This window comes from Balaenoptera musculus, chromosome 2, assembly GCF_009873245.2.
Source record: "Balaenoptera musculus isolate JJ_BM4_2016_0621 chromosome 2, mBalMus1.pri.v3, whole genome shotgun sequence".
NCBI lineage: Eukaryota > Metazoa > Chordata > Mammalia > Artiodactyla > Balaenopteridae > Balaenoptera > Balaenoptera musculus.
In genome coordinates, this window is record NC_045786.1 from 5282309 (window position 1) to 5295924 (window position 13616).

Consider the following 13616-nt stretch of genomic DNA (forward strand, 5'->3'; position numbering starts at 1 on the left):
ACTGAAATCTATTTCATTAACCCATTGAATAACAACTCAATGGGTATAAAGTTTCAGTTACAGTAAGTGAATAAGTTCTAGAGATCTGCTGTACAACATGGTGCCTCGAGGTAACAATACAGCATTGTGCACTTCAAGATGTAAGAGGATAGATCTCATGTTGTGTTCTTACCACCGAGAGAGAGAGAGAGAGAAAGAGAGAGAGAGAGAAGGAAACTGGAAGGTGTTGGTTATGTCTATCACATTGACTGTGGTGATGGTGTCACAGATGTTTACATATGTCCAGACTTGTCAAACTGTACACATTAAATATGTGCAGTTCTTTCTATATCAGTTATACCTCAATAAAGTTGTTAAAAATCTATTTCATTAATATTAATATTTTTGATATTAGCTGGTTAGGTCTAAGCAATTTTTAATACAAGTCATTTAATATATAGAATTGTCATATATCTTTGTGAATACTTAGGAAATTATAGATCCATCTCTTGAAAGGGACTCAATATAAATGCTTCCAACTAGTAGGAGAAATACTTTAGAATTAACATAGAAATGAAAAATAGTGTCTTGTGACCTTTATATTTTTAGGTGCTGCGGATCACTTTCACTTTTTTCCAATTAGAATCAGTGAACAATTGTCCACACGAGTTTCTTCAGATTCATGATGGGGATTCCTCCGCGGCATTTCCGCTTGGAAGGTTCTGTGGCTCCATCCCCCATCACGAACTCCTCAGTAGTGACAACACCCTCTATTTTCATTTCTATTCTGAACATTTAAGAAATGAGAGAGGATTTACAGTAAGATGGGAAACACAGCCACCAGGTAAGTGTAAACATGGAGAGAAATAAAGCAAATTCTTGAGGTTATTAAATTTTCTTGATCAGTATTAGATTTTTGGATACGTTAGCTGTTTTGAGATCTAATGATACATGATTTTTATAATTATTTTAAAATCAAGTAAATCTAAACTGAACTGGACTTTCATTTTGTGTTCAGAGATAATACAATTTAGATGAATGGAAAGAGTCTAAAAAACATGTGTCTTTAAGCAGCCCCTGTGAAACTACTGAACAGCATCTTTATAGCCCCTGCTAGTACATACTGTGGGGCGTTGGGGACATTGTCTCCTCCTTCACTTAGTATTTTTTATCTTAATGTCACATGATGATTTGTTCCTTCTGTTGTTATTTGGGTTTGGGTACTCTTTTTTAAACTTTTTTACTATGAATTTTTTAAGCATATAAAAAAGTAGGGAGAACCACACACTGAACCTCCGGTTCGCCCATCAATAAATCCGTGGATCTATTTCTGGAATTTCTCATCTTTTCTGTTGGTTTATTTATCTATCCTGTGCCACATTGGCTTCGTACTGATGCTTGAAATCTGGTAGTGTAAAACCTCTAACTTTGTTCTTTTAAAATAAGCTAGATCCTTTACATTTCCATATAAATTTTAGAATCAACCTGTTAACGTCCCCCAACAATCTACTGGGATTTTGTTGGCATTGTATTGACTCTATAATCAATTTGGGAAGAAATGACCTCTTAAAAACGTTGACCCTGACAATCCATAAACATAGACTGTCTGTATTTACTTAGTTCTCTTCTAATTTAGCGATGGTTTATAGACTTCAGTGCTTAAGCATTCCACTGCTTTTATTAATATTTTCCCTAGCTAGTTGATGTTTTATGCTATGTTCAATGATATTATTTTCCTAAAATTTTATTTTTCATTTTTTGTTAATATATAGAAGTATTCTATGTATAAATATTTTAAAATATTTTGTTTTGAATCCAGCCATATTGCTAAATTCATTCATCAGTTCTAATCATTTTCTTTGGTAGAGTCTTTTGGAATTCTCTACATACACAGTGATGTTACCTGCGAATATGTTATCTGTTTTCCAACTTCCTTGCCAATCTTTGTTAACTGTTATTCCTTGACTTATTTATTTTCTTGGCTAGGACATCTAATATAATGCTGAATTAAAAGTGATGGAGTGGATATCATTGTCTTGTTACCAACCTCATGGGGGAATGTTCAATATTTCACCTTTAAATGTAATGTTTTAGCCGGAAGTTTTTGTAAAGAACTTTTATGACATTAAGGAAGTTCACTCTGAATTATTATTGCTGGATAACAAATTACCCACAAATTTAGTGTTGTAGAGCATTCATCATTTTCTTATGTTTCTGATTTTGTGGACCAGGAATTTGGAAGGGTCCCAGCACAACAATTATCACTTGATCTCTTAAGCAGTCACAGTGAGATATTGGCTGGGACTGTAGTCATCTAAAGGCTCAATGAGGCTGGAAATCCAAGATGACTCACTCATCGGGCTAACAACTGAGGCTGGCCTCTGGATGAGAAGTCAGCCAGGCTGTTGACTTGAGTGCCTACATGTAGCCCCTCTGCTATGGTGGTCTTAGAGTAGTGGAACTTCTTTCACGGCAGTTGGCTTCTCTCAGAGCAAGCGTTACAACAGAACCAGGCAGGGACTGCATAGCTTTTATTGACCTATCCTTAGCGGTCATATTGTGTTATTTCTGCCATATGTTTAATTGCTTGAAGCAGTCACGGGAATTACCTGGCGGTCCAGTGGCTAAGAGTCCGCGTTTTCACTGCTGAGGGCGTTGTTTCAGTTCCTGGTCAGGGAACTAAGATCCCGCAAGCTGTGCAGTGTGGCCAAAAAACAAAAAGAAAAAAATTTGTTGAAGCAGTCACAAGCCAACCCAGATTCAAGAGGAAGAGACATAGATCCCATCTCTCAATGGGAAAAGTGCCAAAGAATTTATGAACATTTTTAAACCATGACACCTTTTATTCCTAGCTTGCCGAGAATTTTTATTATGAATGGATGTTGAAACATTAAATACTTTTTCTAAGTCTTTTGAGATGATCATATGGTTTTCTTCTCTGCTTCTGTCATTTCTTCCTCCCTCTTCTCCTGGGACTCAAATTACACACAAAGGTTTTGGCTTTGTCTCCTAGTCTCTGTTAGTCTGCCGTCTTCCCCTGTGTGTGCACAGCTTAGCATTCAGCTAAGGACCCAAGGACACTCGTGTAAATTTTTTTTGGTACTATTTTCATGCAGCTGCTTTCTGTATAATACCCGGCTCCAAAATCCCAGCCACTTTAGTAGCCCCAAATTCTGAGTTCTGTTTCTTTCACCCAGCAAGAGTATTGCTACTGTTTGGGCCCCACTGCCCTGCACTGCACTTTGAGAAATGCACACAGAGAGAGTCTGATCATATTCAGTTTTGTTTTGTTTTGTTTTTGCAAAAGTAATTACATCAGGAGGTACTTTTCACTTTGCGGTGAACTCTTTGTTTATATCTCTTCTTTTTAGAAGCTCTTCGTATTTTAGAGATATTAACTCTTTGTATTATATACTACATTTTTCCCAGTTTGCCATTAACACTTTACTTTGCTTATGGTATTTTAATTTTTTTTACCCATATGATAATTTTTTTAAGTACTAAGTTTTAAAAACCTTTTCTTCCTCTGAGCAGCTGAGATGTTTTCTCATTAGGAATAGTGAGAATCATGTAACTAAATTTGTTTTACTTTTCGCCTTGGTAGCAAAACTTGTTTTGAATAACCTGCATAGCTATGTAAATATCATAACCTGCACATCTAAAATGTCACTTCATTTTATTTTTTTCCTAATTTATATTTACTGCAGTCCAGTATATCTAGATTTCTGTTTTTCTCTTTTGCAGTAGCATACAGTAGCCGCCCCAGATGATATGCAGCTTTAGGGGGCGGGCGGGGTGTAGGGAGGGGGTGGTGCAGTGGGTGTCAGAAAACCTGGCCCTATCCTCCCCTCACCCCATCCCTGGGAAAGTGGCTCAACCACCCATAGACATTTGAATTTCTTCATTTATAAAATGAATGGTATAACTATATCACAGTGTTAAGAAACCTTCTCAAATGAACATTATGTCACACTTAACTATTCTAATGTATAAAATTTTCTGGTTTGTTGAAAGGCATAGGGGCTGACAGAAGTTCCAGAACTTTTTAAAAGTTAATGTACAATGAGGGATAAATTAGGAGTTTGGGATTAACAGGTACACACCACTGTATATATAACTGATAAACAACAAGGATTTACTGTAGCGCACAGGGAACTATACGCAGTATCCTGTAATACCTTAACAATGGAAAAGAGTCTGAAAGAGAATATATATTCATATATTCTGAATCACTTTGCTGTATACCTGAAACTAACACAACATTGTAAATCAGCTATACTTCAATAAAAAAAGGGAGTTAATGTACAGAAATTAATCTTCAAAGTGAAAAAATAAATCTGTCATCCATTATTCATCTTTCAGACAGTTCAGCACTGCATTTTAAATCATGTCACCATGAGATGGCTAATAAGCACAGAGCCCGTTGCATGGGTGATGCATTTATTTATCAGTCGGTACTCCTGGATTTATAACTTTATCAAACTGGAAAGTAGAAAGTCTTGCTTAACTTATGAGGGTGTCCAAAACTGCACATAGTTATTTAAACAAAGCTTTTCTTCTTACAGTAAAGGCTGTGATAATTCTATGTGAATTATAACTTGTATGCAAATGTAAAGTTATTTTTTCCTCTTATTTCAGAGTGTGGAGGTATATTGACTGGAACTTATGGTTCTATTAAGTCTCCGGGATATCCTGGAAGGTACCCCCCAGGAAGAGATTGTGTCTGGAAAGTGATAACTAGTCCTGGTCTCCTGATAACATTTACCTTTGGGACCTTGAGCCTGGAGCACCACGATGACTGCAGCAAAGATTATCTTGAGGTAAACAATTGTATTTAGATAGAATTTATCATGATGTGATTAGAACTCAGGGAACTACGATTGGTGCTGCCCTTGGATGACCACAGTTTATTAGCGATAGTTAGATGTATTCTTCAAGAGGCAGCCGACGCCAACTCCTTATTCCCTCGGCAGTGAAAGCGCGGAGTTCTAACCACTGGACTGCCGGGGAGTTCCCGCTAACTCCCTATTCTTAACTGTTCCAGCTTGTTGCTTCTTCTGGGTTCCATTTAAATCTGGGAAGCAGACTGCCCTGCCTTCCCCTGTCATTTCCTGGAAGCCCAGTCTCCTACCATGGGAACAGCAGAATTTACGAAATCAGCACCCAGGAATGGCTGTCTTCTCCAAAGCAGACTCAGATCTTCAGTTGTCTGTCGTAAACTGACAAGGTGTTTCACAAGTTGCCTATAGTGTTCCATGAAGAAAAACAACTTAATAGCGATTGTGTTGAAATGGAGTGCTAAAGGGTGTGCCTCGCCGGATGTATTGATAATCGTCACTGGGAAGAGAGGAGTCACCCTCTGCCCCCCCCCCCCAGTTTATCATTAGTAAAAAATTAAAATGTGGAAGAGGAAAAAAGACTGTTATATTCAAATGCCATAAGCATGTAGGTCTATCAAAAATGCTGCTCTCCATTTGCAGACTGAAAATATCATTGAGAAGATTGAGTTCGTATGTCGTTCCTGTCTTGTTTATCATCATAAATCGCAGTACCCCTTGCAGTAGTGATAAAAGACAATATGCATTCCCGAGTCTGTTAGAGAAGAATGGAGTGCTATGGAATTATTCATAAAGGATGGAAGGGTACGGCCGTCAAACAGAAATGTTCACAAGTTAAAGTCATTAGTAATTTAACAGGTGTAATGGATTTGAAACCTTTGGGAATGACTGGAAAATCTTCCTCTCTGGAAAATATCAGGAAGATAATCCTTTAAATGTTCACATTAATGTGAATTTTCTTGAAATTAATTTCAATATATTCTATCATATTAAAATTAGAGGCATTTTTTTCATTCCTACGTATTAATTCCTGGGTATGTATAATGGAAAGAACCAATCATTCCAATAATATTGAAATGCCTCTCATCTCAAGAATATTTCAAGGAGCTAGTTAAATTACAGGAATAAAGTCATGCTGCCCTATAACTTTGCTTCTAATAGAACAATTAATTTGAGTGGACAAAATTGGCCATATTAAAATATTATTAGTTCATTGGTACCTTGGTGTTCTATGCAGTACAGAATTTGCAGTTACAATAGAATCATAGAGTGGTTGGCACAATTATTTAAGAGATTAAAACCCAACAATTAAAAAGGTTTTCTAAGGTCACATCGTGATTATTGCAGTACTTAATTACTGTCAAAGTTTCGCTTTTTAAATTCATAAAACTGTTTTCATGTTGTATCTAATCTAACCTTACTTCCTTTCCACTTCTGATCCTCATGAGTGTTTAGACCAAGCTGTGCATCAGTGACATTGCTGTCATTCCTTCTTCTGTTTTCTTTGCATATATTCATTTCTTCTTCTAGATCATTAGGAATGTATCATTCCAAAACAAACATCTGGGGCGGGGGGAACCTGGGAAAGGAAGTATCGAGAAACATTCAAAGTGTACATCCAGCCTCAGAGTTAAAATTCAGAGAGAACGGAAGGCATCAGGGATGGGTGGGAGGAGATTACCCTTTCCTGAACCCCAAGCATGTGATAGATACATAGGTGACAGGAGAGCCTCCCACTTGTAAAGATGGGTTTTCTGACGTTACTGTACAAAACGACTGGGTTTGTTAAAATCTGACCACTTTGAACTTAATGATCCCTTCTCTTGTTTTAGATCCGAGATGGTCCTTTGCATCAGGACCCAGTTCTTGGGAAATTCTGCACCTCTCTGTCTGTCCCACCACTCCAGACTACAGGTCCCTTTGCCAGGATTCATTTCCATTCTGACAACCAGATTAATGACCAAGGGTTTCATATCACCTACTTAACATCACCTTGTAAGTAACTTGGTAACTGGGAGCTTAATATGAATATGAAGGACAGTGCTATGCTTTTAGCTGCCTTGTATTTTAATGTGAGGCTGCAGATGACTGACATACACTGATAATGTGTATTTATAAATATTTCTCTCATTGTTCCAAATTTTTTTCTTTTTCTTCCCAGAGTTCTATTATTAATGCTATAATATCCCTTGGTCCCTAAATTCTGGGGTCCACGTTATGGTAGATATGTGTGAGGTCCCTAAAATTAAATAATTCAGACATCAGTTCCCTAAGGGTTATTCAGTGTTTTGTTGGGAGAGATAGGAGAGAAACGCAATCTATCTTGAGGTGTCAGATTTTATAGCTATCATGCCTTTAACTTGCATTGGTACCTTAAAATAACCCAACAAACGAACAAAAAACAATGAAATGCTCTGTGATTTTTATTTTAGGGCTGTAGCGGATTTTGTTCTCAACATACATCATTGTGCCCTGATGAAAATTCACAGGAAAAACACTTTTTAAGTCTCAATATCAGGAAAAAATAACAATAACATTTTTTCACTAGTCTTCTTTCTCCATTTATTTTGGCTTCAGGGTGAATCTGCAGCCGACCTTCTGTAATTTGTGTAGTCATACCTGTTTTCTCTGCATACCAACTTTCCCCTGACTGCATCTTGCTATTCTGTATTCATTATTCCTTTAATCTGATTCATTTTTCTAGTCATATATTTTATTTTGTTACATGTATTTTATAAACTGCCTCAGATCTCTTTGGAATGAAGGAGAGCATAAATGCATTTAAAAAGCAATTTGTCGAAAAGGATGTCAGATTGGTAGTTAGATCACACATTTCTACAGCTATTTCTTTAGGCACTACGTGGACGTCCCACAAATACGTGTCAAGCTGAAAACTCTTGTAACGAAAGGCATAAGCCTGTAGAGGGTGAATAGAGTGGGTGTGTGATGGTGTGTATGTGTATAATTTTTAAAAATTGTATCTCATGCCTGGGAGCTGGAGGAATGGCCATCCACGTGACCTTTCCCTTCTCTTCTGTGCTCTCTTCAGTGAGTCTGCAGTGTGGAGGGAACTACACAGACCCAGAGGGTCTTCTCTCTGCTGACTTGTCCGGACCTTTCACACACAACAGACAGTGCATCTATACCATAAGGCAGCCGCTGGGAGAGCAAGTCCAAGTCAACTTTACCCACGTGGAGCTGGAAGGCCAGAGTGGCTGTTCTCAGAGTTACATTGAGGTAACTTTTGCTACTTAGTGGCCCTCAGATGATGTTTATCAACATTTTTCCTGTTCTGTAGAGCAGAGGTCTTCAAATGATTGCTGGGTCTGCAGCATCCAGATCACCTGGACGATCTGGATGTAGGTAGTGTCATTCTGTGCCCTCTCCCAGACCTACTGAATCAGAACCTCTAGGGCACAGGCTCAGCAATCTGTGTTTTAACAGATCCTCCCCTCCTCCTCCCGGCCCCGTTGATTCTGAAGCAGGCTAGAGTCTGAGAACACCTGTTCTAGAGAATATGAAAGAATTTGCCAAAAATAGATCTACAGATGGTGAAACAGGAGATTGGTAATAGAATAACAAAGGACAAAAATGAAAGCTGAGGCTAGAAGCTCATAATAATGCTAAATTACAAGCTATTAAACTGAGTCCTAATAATAGGCCCTAATAACTAAGGTGAATACAAATGAGTAAGACTAATAGCATTTACTAATAGGATACAGATTTCAGAGATTGTCCAGATTTCAGAGATTGTCCAGAGATTGTTTTATATGTGAGGGAACTCACCCCAGAGAAGTAAAAGGATTTGCCCGGGTGAGCTAGCTAGTCAGTGGCAGAGAGTTAAGTTAAAGCATTGAATAACCCTTGTTTTAGAGTTTAGGGATTTTTTTTCCTTCATCAGTTCTGCTTGCTCTCCCACAGAAAACTTCAATTTAAATGTGTGTAGTGGTTGTAATAAGAAGAATATCTGAGACAAAAAGGCAGTTTTTGTCTGCCTCCCCTGGTATTTCATTTGCTTAACTGTTGGTCAAGCCACAAATTAAAGTGTTGAGCAAGAGAAACAAAATACTTTTTGTTGGGTGCAGTCATTTTGTATAAACTCAGAGAGGCATTGGCAATTTTGTTTGCTCATGTTAAGTTAGACCAATTCATTCTTCCAGGAAAAACCCATGTAACCTCTTGCCCTCTTCCCTCCTTCACATGTAGAGACAGGAAGCATAGAATTTTAGCATAAGATCTGAACCTAGCTCAATAATGGGGAAGTGCATTGACCATGCTACCACAATAATATATTTTTTTAATCTAGAAGTTTTAAACTCAGATGATAAAGTAAATGTGTATATTCATTCAGTTTATGTTTTCTAAAGTCCCTCATAAAGTTCATTAAAGTTTTTCATTATGAAGCAATTTTAGATATTTTTATATAAATAAAAACTAAGTTTCCAACATCTGTTTTTTCACTTTGAGAATAGTAAAAATAGCTCACACTTAGAGAGTACTTACTATGCACCAGGATTTTGAGTCTATTTTTGTGTATGGTGTTAGGGAATGTTCTAATTTCATTCTTTTACATGTAGCTGTCCAGTTTTCCCAACACCACTTATTGAAGACACTGTCTTTTCTCCATTGTCTTGCCTCCTTGTCATAGATTAGTTGACCAATATAAGTATGGCTTTATTTCTGGACTCTCTTGTCTGTTTTTGTGCCAGTACCATACTGTTTTGATTACTATAGCTTTGTAGTATAATTTGAATCCATGGAGTGTGATACACCTAGTTTTGTTCTTCTTTCTCAAGATTATTTTGGCTATTCATGGTCTTTTGTGTTTCCGTACAAACTTTAGAATTATTTGTTCTAGTTCTGTAAAAAATGCCATTGGTGTTTTGATAGGGATTGTATTGAATCTGTAGATTGTCTTGGGTAGTATGGTCATCTTAACAATACTAATTCTTCCAATTCATGAGCACAGATATCTTTCCATTTGTTTTTGTCATCTTCAGTTTCTTTCATCAATATCTTATAGTTTTCAGAGTATGTCTTTTACTTCTGTAGTTAGATTTATTCCTAGGTATTTTATTCTTCTTGATGCAATTGTAAATGGGATTGTTTCCTTAAGTTCTCTTTCTGATAGTTCATTGTTAGTGTATAGAAATGCAACTGATTTCTGTATATTAATTTTGTATCCTGCAAATTTACTGAATTCAATTATTAGTTCTAGAGTTTTTTGGTGGTGTCTTTAGTATTTTCTATATGTAGTATCATGTCATCTGCAAACAGTAGCAGTTTTACTGCTTCCTTTCCAGTTTGGATTCCTGTTATTTCTTTTTCTTATCTGATTGCTGTGGCTAGGACTTCCAATATTAGGTGGCATAAAAGTGGAGAGAGTGAACATCCTTGTCCCATTTCTGATCTTAGAGGAAATGACCTCAGCTTTTCACCATTGAGTATGATGTTGACTGTAGGTTTGTCATATATGACTTTTATTATGTTGAGGAATCTTCCCTCTATAGCCACTTTGTTGAAAGTTTTATCATAAATGGATGTTGAATTTTGTTAAAACCTTTTCTGCCTCTATTGAGATGATCATACAGTTTTTATTCTTAAATTTGTTAATGTGGTATATCACATCAATTACTTTGCAGATATTGGACCATCACTGCAACCCTGGGATAAATCCCAATTGATTATGGTGTATGATCCTTTTAATGTATTGTTAAATTTGGTTTGCTAATATTGTCTTCAGGAGATCTATTTTTTTTAAATCTGAATTTCATTTATTTATGCGCTGATCTTTATGACTTATTTCTTCCTTCTACTAACTTTGGGATTTGTTTGTTCTTCTTTTTCTAGTTCCCTTAGGTGTAAAGTTAGATTGTTTATTTGAAATTTTTCTTATTTCCTGAGGTAAGCTTGTATCGCTGTTAACTTCCCTCTTAGAACTGCTTTTGCTTTGTGTCCTACAATTTTGGATCATTGTGTTTCCATTTTCATTTGTCTCCAGGTATTTTCTTATTTCCTCTTGATTTGTTCAGTGACCCATTGGTTGCTTAGTAGCATATTTTTTAGTCTCAAAGATGTAGATGTTTGTATTTTTTTTGCAAGGTTTTTTTTTTTTTTTTTCCTGTAGTTGATTTCTAGTCTCATACTCCTGTGGTTAGAAAAGTTACTTGATATGATTTCAATCTTATTAAATTTACTGAGACTTTTTTTGTGGCCTAGCATGTGATCTGTCCTGGAGAATGTTCCATGTACACTTGGAAAAATGTGTATCCTGCAGCTTTTGGTTGGAATGTTTTATATAATCTATCTGGTCTAATGTGTCATTCAAGGCCAATGTTTTCTTATTGATCTTTTATCTGGATAATCTGTCCATTGACATAAGTGGGTGTTAAGGTCCCCTACTTTTATTGTTACTGTCAATTTCTCCCTTTATGTTTGTTAATATTTGCTTTATGTATTAGGTGTGCCTATGTTGGGTGCATATATACTTGTAATTGTTATATCTTCTTGTCAGGTTGATCCCTTTATCATGTAATGCCCTTCTTTGTCTCTTGTTACAGGCTTTGTTTTAAAGTCTATTTTGTCTTATCTAAGTATTGCTACCCCAGATTTCTTTTCATTTCCCTTTACATGGAATACCCTTTAACATTTCTTATAAAGCTGGTTTAGTGGTGCTGAACACTTTTAGCTTTTGCTTGTCTGTAAAACTCTATCTCTCCTTCAAATCTGAATAATAGTCTTGCCAGATAGAGTATTCTTGGTTGTATGTATTTTCCTTTCATCACTTTGAAGATATTGTTACTCTCCCTTCTGGCTTGAAAAGTTTCTGCTGAAAAGTCAGCTTATAGTCTCATGGGAGTTCCTATGTATGTAACTAGTTGCTTTTTTCTTGCTGCTTTTAATATTCTCTCTTTATATTTAATTTTTTTTCTGTTTTAATTACAGTGTGTCTTGGTTTATACCTCTTTGGTTTGATACTCTCTGTGCTTCCTGGACCTGGATGTCTGTTTCCTTTCCCGGGTTAGGGAATATTTCAGATATTATTTCTTTAAATAAGTTTTCTGCCCCTTTCTCTCTCTCTTTTCCTTCTGTGACCCCTTTAATGTGGATGTTAGTACACTTGATGTTGTCCCAGAGGTCACTTGAACTATCCTCGTTCTTAAAAATTCTTTTTTCTTTTTTCTGTTCAGCTTGGGTGATTTCCAAGTTTGCTGATTCATTGATTCCTTTGAGTGTATTTTTTATTTCAGTTATTGTATTCTTCAGCTCTTTTTGGTATCTTCTCTGTATTTTCTGACTCTTTGTTAAACTTCGCACTGTGTTCATCATTCTTTTTCAAAGTTCATTGAATATTTTTAAGATCATTACCCTGAACTCTTTATCAAGTAGATTGCTTGTCTCCACTACATTTAGTTCTTTTTCTGAGGATTTGTCTTATTCCTTCCTTTGGAACATATTCCTCTGTCTCCTCATTTTGCCTAATTCTCTGTGTTTATTTTTATGTATTAGGTAGGTAGGTTACATTTCCCAGTCTTGGAGAAGCAGCCTTATGTAGAAGATGTCCTATGGGGTCCTGCTGCATACTCGCCTCTGGTTAACACAGCTTATGCTCTGTGGGTGCCCCCATGTGGGCTGAGTGGCCCCTTCTGTTGTGACAGAGCCAACTGCTGTGGGCACACTGACAGGTGGGACTGGCCCCTGATCCTGTTGGCTGTTAGGCCTGCCTCTTGAGGTACTGCCAACCCACTGGTGGCCCACTGCCAAGCCCCAGTGTGGCTGGTCACATGGCCTGGGGCATCCTGGGGCTGGTGCTGGGCCCACTGGTGGGTGGGGCTAGGACCTGGCATGGCTGGCCACATGGCCTGGGCGGGTCCTGGGGCTGTTGCTGGCCTGCTGGTGGGTGTGACCAGGTCCTGGGGTGGCTGGCTGCAGGGCTGGGGGGCTGATGCTGGAGTCAACCCACTGGTGGGCAGATAAGCCGCCGGCACTAACAGGCTAGAGGGAGAACTCCAAAATGACACTTGCCAGCACAAGTGTCTTTGTGGTAGAAGGAGCTCCCCAAAATGAGTGCCACCAACCTCTGTGTCCCCACAGGGAGTCCCAGTTGCTTCCTGGCTCTCTGGCAGGCTCTCCAAGATCAGCAGTAGGTCTGATTCAGGCTCCTTTTAAATTACTGCCTGTGCACTGTGACTCATAGCATGTGAGATTTTGCATGCTTTCCTTCAGAGCGGAGTCTCTGCTTCCTATAGCCCTCTGTCTATCATGTACGTAAACCCTGCTGCCTTTAGAGCCAGACTTTCTGGGGTCTCATCTTCCCAGTGCAGGACCCCTGGGGCTGGGGGAGTTTGATGTGGAACTAGGACCCCTCACTCTCTGGGAAGAACTTTTGCAATTATGATTGTCCTCCTATTTGTGGGTCACCTACCTGGGGGTATGGATCTTGACTGTAGAGCGTCTCTGCCACTCCTACCTGTCTCGTTATGGTTCCTTATTTATAGCTGTGGAAGATCTTTTCTGCTGGTCTTCAGGTTGTTCTTATGGATAGTTGCTCTGTAAATAGTTGTACGTTTGGTGTGCCCATGGGAGGGGGTGAGCTCTGGGTCTTCCTACTCCACCATCTCCACACAACACTCTGTCTAAGCTCTTATTTTAGTTCAGTCATCTGATGACTCTATAACCTTGAATGATTCTTCATCTGGGTACTTGAGTTCCTACTTCTATAAGATGCCCTACCGTTTCCTCCAAACTTTGTAAGGATAAATCAAGGAAATAAATCATAAAAGAAGCTTGAAGAATTAA

The 13616-nt window shown here is 37.9% G+C and overlaps 1 protein-coding gene across 2 annotated transcripts in view; it reads left to right on the forward strand.

Annotated features, from left to right (window-relative positions):
- The window catches only part of CUBN (cubilin), a 274317-nt gene that overhangs the window by 30248 nt on the left and 230453 nt on the right, over positions 1-13616 (forward strand). For both annotated transcript variants that reach the window (XM_036842057.1, XM_036842058.1), the window contains exons 15-18: positions 589-823; positions 4618-4799; positions 6650-6812; positions 7867-8054. In XM_036842057.1, coding sequence (XP_036697952.1) covers positions 589-823; positions 4618-4799; positions 6650-6812; positions 7867-8054 — 768 coding nt within the window. The remainder of the gene's footprint in view (positions 1-588; positions 824-4617; positions 4800-6649; positions 6813-7866; positions 8055-13616) is intronic.